General features: G+C 46.9%; 4 protein-coding genes across 4 annotated transcripts; 3 read left to right on the top strand and 1 right to left on the bottom strand.

Moving 5' to 3' along the window:
- Positions 1–72: 72 nt before the first annotated feature.
- On the top strand, positions 73–3,414 carry BHQ10_001110 (uncharacterized protein; the record flags this gene model as incomplete). The annotated part of the gene is made up of 1 exon (XM_040873111.1): positions 73–3,414. One exon carries the CDS (start codon positions 73–75, stop codon positions 3,412–3,414), a length of 3,342 nt encoding a protein of 1,113 aa, XP_040729615.1.
- Positions 3,415–4,024: 610 nt separating this feature from the next.
- On the top strand, positions 4,025–4,613 carry BHQ10_001111 (uncharacterized protein; the record flags this gene model as incomplete). The annotated part of the gene is made up of 4 exons (XM_040873112.1): positions 4,025–4,059; positions 4,138–4,210; positions 4,272–4,383; positions 4,456–4,613. The coding sequence occupies 4 exons, from the start codon at positions 4,025–4,027 to the stop codon at positions 4,611–4,613; spliced, it is 378 nt and encodes a 125-aa protein (XP_040729616.1).
- Positions 4,614–6,532: 1,919 nt separating this feature from the next.
- On the bottom strand, positions 6,533–8,341 carry BHQ10_001112 (uncharacterized protein; the record flags this gene model as incomplete). Its single annotated transcript, XM_040873113.1, has 1 exon — positions 6,533–8,341. The coding sequence occupies one exon, from the start codon at positions 8,339–8,341 to the stop codon at positions 6,533–6,535; it is 1,809 nt and encodes a 602-aa protein (XP_040729617.1).
- A 3,253-nt stretch (positions 8,342–11,594) lies between these two features.
- On the top strand, positions 11,595–12,241 carry BHQ10_001113 (uncharacterized protein; the record flags this gene model as incomplete). Its single annotated transcript, XM_040873114.1, has 2 exons — positions 11,595–11,855; positions 11,909–12,241. The coding sequence occupies 2 exons, from the start codon at positions 11,595–11,597 to the stop codon at positions 12,239–12,241; spliced, it is 594 nt and encodes a 197-aa protein (XP_040729618.1).
- Positions 12,242–12,354: the final 113 nt, after the last annotated feature.

Below are 12,354 nucleotides of genomic sequence, written 5' to 3' on the forward strand. Positions count from 1 at the left end.
TTTCAAGTATACCCACATATTTTTTTTTCATATTATAGAATGCCTCATATCTCATCCCCCGAGATGTCTTCCATGCCGATTGCAGTCTCCAAAAACTCTTCCTCTGTCCCTCCGACCGAGGATGAGGTCGCCTCCCTCGTCCACACTATTTTCTCCGCCAAAACTTCGCAAGAGTCGCTTGACGCTTCTTACGCCCTTACGAATCTCTTCATCAACTCTGTCGGGTACCGCGGAATCATCGCCTACAACCTTATTCCTCAAATAAAGAAAGCCGCAGCCGATAAGAAAGATGGAGCGAAAAGAGAGAGTGCCATGCTCATCCTCGGCGCTTTGTTCGAACTGTTTCCCCGAAAAGACCCCCTCAGTGAGGTGGTGTTCCTTATCCAAGATGGTGGCATTCTGAACATCGCTTTGGATGCTCTAGCCGACAAAGGAGCCGTCGTTCGTGAGGCCGCTCAATACGCCGTCGATGCGCTTTTCGCTGGTTTGAAGCCCGAGTCTCTTGTCAACGCTCTCCTTCCAGCAGTCCTCCGATACCTTGGCAAAAGCTCCGGTAAATGGCAGGGTGCAGTAGGCGCCTATGCCTTGTTGGAGAAAATGGCCAACAAAGCCAAGATTGGCACCGGTACTAAAGATGAAGAGCGACAGAAGGATCTGCTTCGTGAGGCGATGGGCAACACTTTGAAGGATGTCATTCCAGTAGTCGAATCTGGCATGCACGACTTGAAAAATGAAGTGGCCAAGCAAGCAGTCAAGACAATGACGGCTGTCACCACCCTCATCACTAATGAAGATGTTATCCCTCGTATTCCATTGCTCATTACTGCTATGGAAAAGCCCTCTTCGGAGAGCTTGCAAAAGACAATCCATGCTCTTTCCCAGACCACCTTCGTTGCCATTGTCACTTCGCCAGTTCTCGCCCTTTTGACGCCTCTTTTGGAACGATCACTTAACACTCCCACGACTTCCCAGGAAGTGCTCCGTCAAACCGTTGTGGTCGTGGAGAACTTGACAAAACTCGTGCACGACCCCACAGAAGCCAGGACCTTCCTTCCCAAGCTTAAGCCTGGTGTACAGGCCGTTGAAACTCGTGCTTCACTTCCCGAAGTGCGTGAACTCGCCAACAGAGCCTTGAGCGTTATCAAGAAAGCTATGGGTGATGATAATGGAAATGTCGCAGACGGAGCCGTCGTCAAGACTACCTCTGACGATGTGTTGAAGGTCCTCGATGCTAAGATTGTCGCTCACGGTGGACCAGCCCAGCCAGGCGAGGCCAAATTCTTCGATATCGTCAAGTCTTACATTGCGGATATGGTCCGCGAGGACATCAACGTCAGAATGCTTGATCGCATTACCGAATGTGTTGGGCCTTATCTCGCCACTTTTGTTCAAGACGGACAAAATGACGCCGTTGCTTCTGAGGTCCAGGAACATTTTGTTGAGGAAGACCACCGCAGATTCGGCGCTCCGGTCCAAGAAGATGATGGTGAGGTCGAAATTGTCAACGCAGACTTTTCCCTCGCCTACGGTGGTATGCTTCTGTTGTCTCACACCAACCTCCGCCTATTAAAAGGGCATCGTTATGGTCTATGTGGTCGCAACGGTGCGGGTAAATCCACACTGATGCGCAGTATCGCCAATGGAAAGCTTGAGGGATTCCCGCCCAAGGAAGTTCTCCGTACTTGCTTTGTCGAGCACAACCAAGGCGAAAGCGCTGAACTCAGCATTCTCGAATACTGTGCTCATGACCCCGAGCTCCAGAATGTCAGCAAGGAAGAAATTTCCACTGTGTTGAGCGAGTTCGGCTTCACCGCTGGTCCTGAAGGCCGTCAATCACAGAAGGTCGGATCACTCTCTGGTGGTTGGAAAATGAAACTCGCTCTTGCCCGTGCCATGCTCATGAAGGCCGATGTTCTTTTGCTCGACGAACCTACTAACCATCTCGATGTTGCCAATGTCAAATGGTTGCAAGAATATCTCAAAGCCCACACCGACATTACCAGTCTGATCGTCAGTCACGACTCTGGATTCTTGGACGAGGTCTGCACAGATATTTACCACTATGAGAGCAAAAAGCTCGTGTGCTACAAGGGTAACCTTGCAGACTTTGTCAAGGTCAAGCCAGAAGGCAAGAGTTACTACACTCTGTCTGCATCCAACGTTCAATTCAAGTTCCCAGCTCCCGGTATCCTGACTGGCATCAAGTCACAGACCAAAGCCATCCTTCGAATGACCAACTGTACATACACATACCCAGGAGCCAGCAAACCTTCCATTTCAGATGCCAACATCACGTTGTCTCTCTCTTCTCGTACCGCTATCATTGGAGGTAATGGTGCCGGAAAGTCAACCTTCATCAAGCTCTTGACCGGAGAGACTGTGCCCCAGACTGGTCGTGTTGAGAAACACCCCAACCTTCGTATTGGATACATCAAGCAGCACGCTCTTGAGCACGTCGAGATGCATCTCGAAAAAACACCCAACCAGTATCTGCAATGGCGATATGCCAACGGTGACGATCGCGAGGTGTACCTCAAGCAGACTCGTATTTTGACCGCTGAAGAACGTGAGCAGATGGAGAAGCCCGTTGACCTTGGTGGTGGTCAAGGCCCCCGACGCATTGAAGCTCTTATGGGTCGACAAAAGTGGAAGAAGTCGTTCCAGTATGAAGTCAAATGGGTTGGATTGCTTCCCAAATTCAACACCATGATTTCCCGCGAGACGTTGACCGAGTTGGGTTTCTCCAAACTGGTGCAAGAATTCGACGACCATGAAGCGTCCCGTGAAGGTCTCGGTTACCGTATCCTCGAACCCAAGGTCATCGCCAAGCACTTTGAAGACGTTGGTCTGGACCCCGAGATTGCCAACCACAACCAAATCTCTGGCTTGTCTGGTGGTCAAAAAGTCAAGGTTGTTTTGGCCGGCGCCATGTGGAACAATCCCCACTTGTTAGTCCTCGACGAGCCTACTAACTTCTTGGACCGCGACTCCCTTGGAGGTTTAGCCGTCGCCATCCGTGACTACAAGGGTGGTGTAGTCATGATCTCCCACAACGAAGAATTCGTCGGCGCCTTGTGCCCTGAGCAAATCCACATTGCCGACGGTCGCGTCACCCACCGCACCAGCACAGCCGTGGCGGCGGATAGATTCGAAGACAGCCAGCCCGGCTCCCCTGCACCCAACAGCACTGTCCCCAGCACCGTGGCCAGCTCTGTCGTGTCCAGCGCCGCACCATCAGCCGTCAACTCCGGTGCCGAAGATACCGGCGAGCTGAAATTCAAGGCCAGGAAGAAGAAGAAGCTTACCCGCGCTCAAGTGAAGGAGCGTGAAGCTCGTCGTCGACTCCGTCATATCGAGTGGCTCAATTCACCAAAGGGTACCCCCAAGCCTGTCGATACTGACGATGAGGAATAAGCTTTCTGCTGATGTCAATAAAATATTGTTTTCTGTTTTGCGACTTTTTATTTGTGACGATTCTTGATGAAAGATACATTGTTTCATGATAGAGGTATCGATGCATGGTTTGCTTATTCATATAGACTGGGATGGCGTTTGTTCTTTGATTTTCTTATTCTCTTTTGGTTTATAGTAGACATTGTTGATTCCCATTACAATAATTCATGGTACTTATATTTTCGCACATCTGTGATACCGTTAGATAAAGTTGCTGTCAATACATTGTAACTACCCAGGTAGTCGCATACACCTTTTTTCTCACTCCTCGAAGCTACATTCTAAGTAGAAATCTATTTTATAACATCCTGCCTACAACTCCCAAGGCATCATGAATATCCAACAGTATACCTTTGCCCAGCCACACATTAATAGTGCTGCGCCACAGTTAACGGACCGGAGATGTGGCTGATTAATCATTCTCCGCGCGGAATGACTTCACCAATTCAACTGCACGTGGTTTAAACCCAGAGCAGCAGGACTGTCTGAGTCAATTGCATTCGAAAGCGACCAGATATCAAAAAACTATAGCCACAGTGAAGCGGAGCGATTCGATAGTTACATCGACAAGATGTCCACAGGGAAATGGCTCAAGATGCTCGTGGCGTAAGTTCCTAGCACCACCCGCTTACAAACACGACGAAGAAGAGAACATTTACTAATCGCCCACTCGATTGTCTACAGAGGCACCATCGTCGCCGTCGGAGGACCGCTCTTCGTCCAATCAATCCGCCCCTCAGACGAGGAACTTTTCAGCGTAAGCTCCCATCGCCCAACAACTCAATCACAGCCGAACGATAACTGAGTATGAAATACAGAGATACAGCCCCGACCTCAAGAAGGCTGCGCTCGAGAACCGCGATCGTCAGGAGAAGGAGTACAATGAGTATGTGAATAAGTTGAAGGAGTGGTCCAAGTCTGATAAATCGAGTATGTCCCTTGATCTTCCATCCAAGAGGAGAGAGGAGAGGCGTGAAGAAGAGTCAAGCTGATTTGTGGTAGTCTGGTTCGCCGTCAAGGAAGAGGAAGCCGCGAAATTGAAGGGACAAGCGCCTACGACATCTACGACATCTACGACGGCATCGACGTCGGCACGATCAAAAGAGGAAGAGCGGATACAGAGGGAGGAGATGCGGAGGGAGTTGCAGGGGGGAAAGTGATAACTCAAATTTCGAAACAGGACGATTCTTCTTGGGGCATCAAAAGCGATGTTCTAAGTTGTGTATTTCTATGTCAAAATGTATTATATGGTTACGAATCTCATACTCTTGACTCACTCACGGCTCAGAACCTGGACTAGGAGATATAGATTGGCTTGGTATATACATGGGCTCTTACATTCGATGCCGTCTCAGTGTAGTACCTGATCAGATATACCAAAGCTACCCACTAGCAGGCATCGCTCATGCGCTTGAACATACATAGCACAAGAACTACGCGTCATGATTCCTTTTGAATCATTTTGCTCTTAGCAAATTACAGGATTGCACAAACACGAACACAGCTATGTTATTAGTGACTCCATCATGATATTGTCTTCTTATTGACAGTGCCCCGCGATGGAAACTTAAGGCTCAGTCCCAAATAGGAAGTCCCCATACATGTCCAATTCGAAGCATGCAGGCCCGATGCGAAGATCACGTTACAATCATTGTGTCCTCAGCAGATAGTTATTTTCAACGAATTTACATAAGCCGATAGTCCCGCCGTACTACTTACCCCTTTCCAGCGCTCGATCTGAACGAAGGAGACATTTATTAGTACTGCTATAGTTCCCTACATGATATAAGCCGCTGTGATCGGCATTTCCGTTATAGTAAGTCATGTAATCATGGTGTCAAGAGATATTGGTTGCTGATCCAGAAGGATCTCTATACTCCATACTTGGTTTTTTCAATATCGATGCATGCAAAAGTATCTACCTATTCTTTCAAGCGACCCAGATAGCTTGAATCAAACAGCTTATGCTACTTCGGTGGGGAAAGAAGTTCCAGACCCTTAGTAATTCCTGCAAATTTCGGCGTAGTAAATACAAGACATGTCCAATCTCATCGTTGACGAATATCAAGCATCTTTATTTCTCATTGCATAGCTGTGTCCGATTAACAATTCTCTGTTTGAAGTCAGAATCCAGAAGAAAGACACAATTCTAGGCTTTGAGACATCGTACAAGTGGTCATGAGTGAAACATCTCACAGTGAGTATGTAACCTCATAGTATGACTGTGATGTGGTACTCAATGTCCATAGTATCCCAGCTCGTGCAACTCTGCCGCTTGACTCGATCAGCTGCCCAGACGGTAGATGTTTAACATATGTTATGAGCTGACCTTATGATATGTTTGGGCGAAACCCTCACGGATATTGAAAGGTAATAGCGCAATATCTGACTCATGGAGAACCTGATATACGAAGCTTTTCTTAGATCCCGAATGCTTGTGCTGTAGCGCCTATCTGTAGTCGTACATCGTCTAAACTCGTACGATACTGGGCAACCCTAGGTGCGGAAGTTTCCTTTTCTTTCTCGTTTTATGTTTTGTATTTAGTTGATATGCCCTTATAGTGAGCACCAGACGGAACCAACCCGTAACACATAGGTATTATTCCCGAGTAGAGGACGTTACGACATACCTGTGTGTATATATAGCACTTGAAAATATTTCTGCAATAGCAGTAGAATTTCAGATAAATATAACATAGCTGCTGAGGCTTGCTAGTGTCAAACAAAACTGAAATATGGATCAAAATGAAGACAGCGATGACTGTTGAACATTGCTAACATTAAAGAGAAAATATTAAGGAGTGGACGAACGAAGACTTAGAGCAGTAGCTGTTGAAGCTTGCTCATGTCAAACAAACTAAAGTTACGAAATAGGTCAAATTGAAAATAGCGACGACTGTTGAAGATCGCTATCAGCAAAGACAAAATATCAAAATTAGAGTGGACAATGAAGAGGTAGAGCAATAGCCGCTGAAGCTTGATAGTGTTATGAAAGACAGGTTAGAATAGGCAGTAAGATTGGCAATGCTACCTTCAATAACCCAAAAACACGGCTTCTTCGATGATTAGGGCTTTCAAATTAGGTGGTAGTGTACGTTATACCTGGGCTAGTGCCGCCAGCGTTTTGTACAGTCACCGATATGGGGCCCGCAGTTCCAACTGGAGGCGCTACGGCGGTGATGGTGTTGTCGTCCAGGACAACGAAACTGGCTGGCAAACCACCGAAGAAGACGTTTGATGTGCCTGTAAATCCGCTTCCTGTAAGGGTCACGTTGTTACCTCCTGATCTAGGCCCACTTGTTGGATTTATGGTAGTGAGAGTTGGCGGAGCGACATATTGAAAAAGGGTCCCATTACTGAAGGCAACGGGAGTGTTGACGGTAACGGATACTGCACCGGTTCCGGGAGGAGAGACGGCGGTTATGAGGTTATCAGATACCACATTAAAGGAGGCTGCTGGAGTTCCTCCAAAGAAAACTCCAGTTGCGTTTATCAACCCAGCTCCGTTGATACTCACCGTTGTGCCACCTGTCGTCGGTCCCTGGGTGGGACTACTAGAAGTGATGACTGGTGGTGGCTGGAAACCGAAGCTCAATGAACTATCTGAGCCACCTGGAGTAATTACGGTGATTGGGACTGTGCCAACAGCATGTGCAGGTATGATGAGGTCAACTTCAGTATCGCCAACAACACCAGTAATAATAGCAGGGGTCGATCCGAAAAGGACACTTGTCGTTCCTGCTAAGCCAGTGCCGGTTATAGCAGCAGGAGTGCCACCAGATATCACACCTGCGGTTGGGAAGATAGCAGTCGGTGCTGGCAGCGCAATATAGGTGTAGGGCACAGGAGGACTGACAAAAGTGCCAGAGGTCACGGTCAAATTAACAGGACCAGGAGCAGTTCCGGCTGGCGCAGTGATATTGATAGCTGTAGGTGATAGAATAACGAAAGCGGTAGCTGGAACACTGCCAAAAGTAATACCAGTCACAGTATTGAGGTTTGTGCCTGTTATAGTGACAGTATTTCCGCCTGATATTGGCCCCGAACTTGGAGTCAAAGAAGTAATTGAAGGTACGGGGGCGGGATTGTATGTATATGGAACCCCAGTACCGGTACCAGTTGGGCCAGTTACTGTAATAGTCACTGTACCACTTCCAGGGGGCGCGATTGCAGTGATAGATGTGTCATTGATCACTGTGAAGCTGAGGGCAGGGGTAGTACCAAAATTTACCTGCGTGGCAAATGTGAAACCAGTTCCCGTCAACGAGACTGAATTCCCCCCGGCAGCAGGACCGGTATTAGGGACAGCACTAGTGACTACAGGTAGAGGTCTCACAATATTGTAGGTATAGGTCAGAGGAGTAGCACTGGTACCTGCTCCATTTGTGACATTGACAGATGCCGGACCTGCACCAACTGGAGCTGGAGGCACCACAACAGCAACCTGGGTGCTGGATAGAACAGCAAAGCTAGGGGCATTCACAGTAATAGTGCCCTGTGTGAAGCTCACATTAGTCGTATTTAAGAGACCAGTACCAGTAATTGTTGTCACATTCCCACCGGTCACCGGGCCATTATTGGGACTTAGAGAGGTAAGTGTAGGCGCAGTAATACTTTGATAGTTGAAAAAGACTGGCTGAGTGCTACTACCACCTGGGGTAGTCACAGTCACTCTTGCCGTCCCCGGAGCAAATGGCCATACAGGAGTTGTGACAGATACTGTCGTTGCAGTACTGCTCGATGGCGTCGCCGTCACGGAGCTAGTGCCACTTCCAAAGGTTACTAAAGTGGCTCCAGATAGGTTGGTACCAGCAATCAATAACGGGGTACCACCGGAGGTCGGTCCAGTGGTAGGATTGATTCCAGAGACAGTAGGTGCAGCAGCCATTGTTGGAAGAGATCACAATTAACAAGACTATTCAGTATTGAGTGGAGTGCAAAGTATAGTGCAATGAGTTGGAAAGCTTGTGTTGATGGTTGATGAATATCTGGATACATCGGGAAACTTCTCGGTTTAAATAGACGTTTTGAGCGCAGTGTTTACTGCTGTCATCTTCAGCAATCTGAATGAGGTCGTCAGTTGATGTCTAAGAAATGTAGGGCTTGTCATACTCTATCCTACCACCAATTCCCCGCCAATCCCCCAATGCTATGATTGTTATACAGGGTTAACGATTTGGCGTATGCATCTCGGCTGTGGAAGCACAGAGAGCTTCTACTTCTGTTTAGCGCTCCCTTTATTTGGACGAAACTTGTCACGAAGTTCTTCACCATACTCAATGTCTTTCTAGCGTAGTATAGTTGCCTCAAAATAGTCAGGCGGTCGTATCTGGAGAAATACAACGTTCCCAGAGAAGACACCCCTGGAGGGATACACAAAAGAAAAATTCGTATCTGACCCCCCTCCACCACGATCACGCTCTTCTCTTCCAGGAGCTCATTGGTGAGCATGCAATGTGTACAATGAGTGAGGTGAACATCCCAAGAGTACTTCAGTATTCTTCCTGGCGTACAGGAATCGCTTCACTTTCACCGTAAATTAGTCATCAAGGTCTCAGGCACTCAATTTCTGCATGTCTTGATCATCGAAAACATCCGAATACTACCCATCTCCCATTATTCGTGACTGTAGGGTTGTGCAATAACCTCATGAGAAATCAATTGTGGCGACCCATTCTCCTTGGTTTCAAGATACAAGTCAAGTAGACATTAAATGTGACTAGGCGCCTCCCATCAATTGATACTTCCAATTTTTTCCTTTCATTGCGTATTGATTGCGTGATACCATCGAGTTATGGCACTTGAAGGCTTCCACATCGATCACTTGGATATCAAAAACATTTAAAACCCCAGACTCTAAAGTTGTAAGACCAGCATCATCGATTCTTTCCTAGACGCTCACGCATCGTCCTCTTACCACTTAACCTGCGACCCTCAATACGACCAAGCCTTTCAAAGGGTTGATCGGATCGTCGACCGGATTGTGGTACTCCAGAAGATCTAGTCCGGCCTTTTTGGAAGACATTTCTCCGACAATGGGCCTCCTACTGAATGAATATTTTGGACGGACTGGTATTGTGTTAGAGAATGACCGCCGAACTGACTGTCGATTGATGTCAGATAACTCGGATACCCAAAGCCATCAATATACGAACCTTCGCCCAATGTACCTAATATTTGACTTGAGACCTTATGGCCGTGTTCCTTGGAGAGTATACGGCCTCAAGTCTGCTAGTTATTCCTCATCTTGCTAAAGTATCTATTTGAACATAGATTGGAACTTCATGTATTTCAGACAAAAACATAGATACAATGTTTTTCACCACTTGACCAGTATCATGAAATTAAGGAAATGAAGGCTCTTTATAGAGTGAGCCAGTAAAAACACCGTCAAACCATACAATTTCATCATCACCAGGTAATCACCACAAAATCCGTTTCGAGATCAATGATACGACTTGAAGAGCTTAGATGACATTCAACCGCGGCATGTACAATGACCAGCAGAATCGATGTCTTACCTACCAAAGCAACTGTCTCAGAGGCTTGCTTCACCAGAATATGTGGCGAACATGGTGGACATAAGCCTGAAGAGTAGTCCAAGTGATAAAATGCTACGTTGATGAGACATGGAATATTCTGGACCTGCACAAGTCGCCGTTCTTTTTTATAGCCAGCCCCCCAAAACTGAAGGAGCTCACATCTTTCGCAAAGGCAGTTTTGGCCTGGGTAGACTTAAGGAGAGGAACCAGATAGAAGAAAAGCACGGATTGTCTTCGGCATTGTTTTTATACAGGTCTGGTGGAAATTTTCGATTAGTCTTAAACGGGACTTATGTTAGAATATCCTGTACTGTAGCGTGAAGTATCATTATAGGATTGGAGCTCACTCCATTACTGGCAGAATAGCTCATATTCTCTCAATTTACCATCTTTTGTTCTCAACTTTCCATCTTTTATATGGCTAAAGAGCTCTTGTTTGGAGTTAGGGTTATTCATATTACATACAACCTTAGGGAACAGACGACATGAAGGTAGGGTTTGTATATACCAGTTTCATGGAAAGGCTAGTTCAACTATTGTATACGGATGATGAATGAAATTCGTATACAAAGTAAAGTCAGTAAACCCGTAGAAGCCTTGTTGTCCTGAACATTTAATCACTCCCATGGAGGGCGCGACTAAATTGCATTCGGCAATAACTAGGTGTGCTCGTTTACAGGCACTATCACCTAGGCAAGTACGGAGGAGAAAGACGAAGGAAAACGAATGTCTCTAATCCCATGCATGATGTGACCTCTGCGCTAACATCGGATTAGGAAGTCCAGCAGCTGCGGCTCCTCATCGGCTTCTCGTAGTTCCCTAATTCGGTGTATCAGCTGATCTCATTAATATGTTCTGGCTGGGCGAAGTCCTCATATATCCAAGTAGCGTCTATTACAGTTATCATTACGTTGAGACAATCTCCACATGGCGTTGAGCCGTGATGATCATCCCCGCTTGCTATATCATACCATACTGCATCACCTATAATGCGCGCAGCTTTTTGGGCTAGTTATAATATCTTATAATTGTTAATCCAGAAATTTGTTGCATAGAAGCCTCTAATTCCTCTTGCCTAGCACACAAGACCTTGTTTTCTTTCTCCTTCCTCTCCTTATGCTACGTCTTATTTTCAGAGAGGAGTCCGTGATTCTGCATAGGCTGTTTATAGATGCTAGACAATTTTGAGTTTTCATAAAGAAGAAACCTCCTATTGGAGAGCTTGTTAGATTTTCAAGATATAGGGCATTTATTGGCTAGGGTAAAACCTCGGAATGAGAGGTGGAGATATCCTGCCGATCTTTGACCATGTCTTAGTTGTATATCCTGGATGTCTCACTCATGTTTCTCTGGGCACTTGTTGAAGAACTCGTATTACGTAGCTTGAGAACTATATGTCTTGGAATGAATGATGCTACATAGGTGATGCTCTGAGATGTTGTTGTGTATAAAGAGCCCTAATCACCTCACGGTCTACTGCTCATTATCGCATCAACACCACAACCATTCTTCTATAAGAACATTCTTCTTTCCAAAGTCAATCGCTGTCAAACACTCAACACTCCTGATCAATAACGTCAATCGCAAACCATCTCCAAAATGAAGTTCATTTCAATCATCACTCCTGCCGTGCTTGCCGCAAGTGCAATGGCACTTCCAACCTCACAGAAACGCGATGGCTCTACAGGACCCTTTTCTGTAATCGCCCTCCGCTCTGCATCGCCTATCCATCTCCAACCCGTCAACGCTGCTGGCGAAAGATTCTGGATTGGCGGTCAGGCCGCCACCTACTGTCCCTCAGAGGTCGTCGACCCATGCCCTCCTGGCACGGAAACCGTTTGGGCCAATACTAATGCCTTGGTAAACCTTCCCCCTTCCCCTCCAAGTTAATTGTTGTACTAACAAACACAAAGGACGTCGAAGTCCCAGGCGGCCAGGAGGTCTATGTTGACCCCTCTGGCGCCCTCGCTTTCACCCAGGCTCACTCAGCCAATATCCCAACGGGCGCTTCCCTAGGACCATTCACATTTACCCCCGGTACACAATTCGGCACATACTCGACCAGCGCTTTCGGTGCCACGGGCTTCATGGCATGTCCCGATGATGCTGCCAATCCTACCAAGTGGCAGGTCTTTGCCGCTTTCCAGGGTGCGTCGGTCCCGACTGGTAATGTTGGGGATTGTTTGGGATTTGACGCTGGTGCGCCTGCGTACACGGGGGATATTCCTGCTTGGCAGTATATCTAGATGTCCTCTCCTCGAGGCTTCGGTGTTGCGATCGATCCTGTAGACATTTTGTTACTTAGGGAGATTTGAGGATTCTTTTCTTTTCTTATACATGTTTTAGTAGAATACATATC

This window comes from Talaromyces amestolkiae (assembly GCF_001896365.1).
Source record: "Talaromyces amestolkiae strain CIB chromosome Unknown scaffold1.1, whole genome shotgun sequence".
Classification (NCBI taxonomy): domain Eukaryota; kingdom Fungi; phylum Ascomycota; class Eurotiomycetes; order Eurotiales; family Trichocomaceae; genus Talaromyces; species Talaromyces amestolkiae.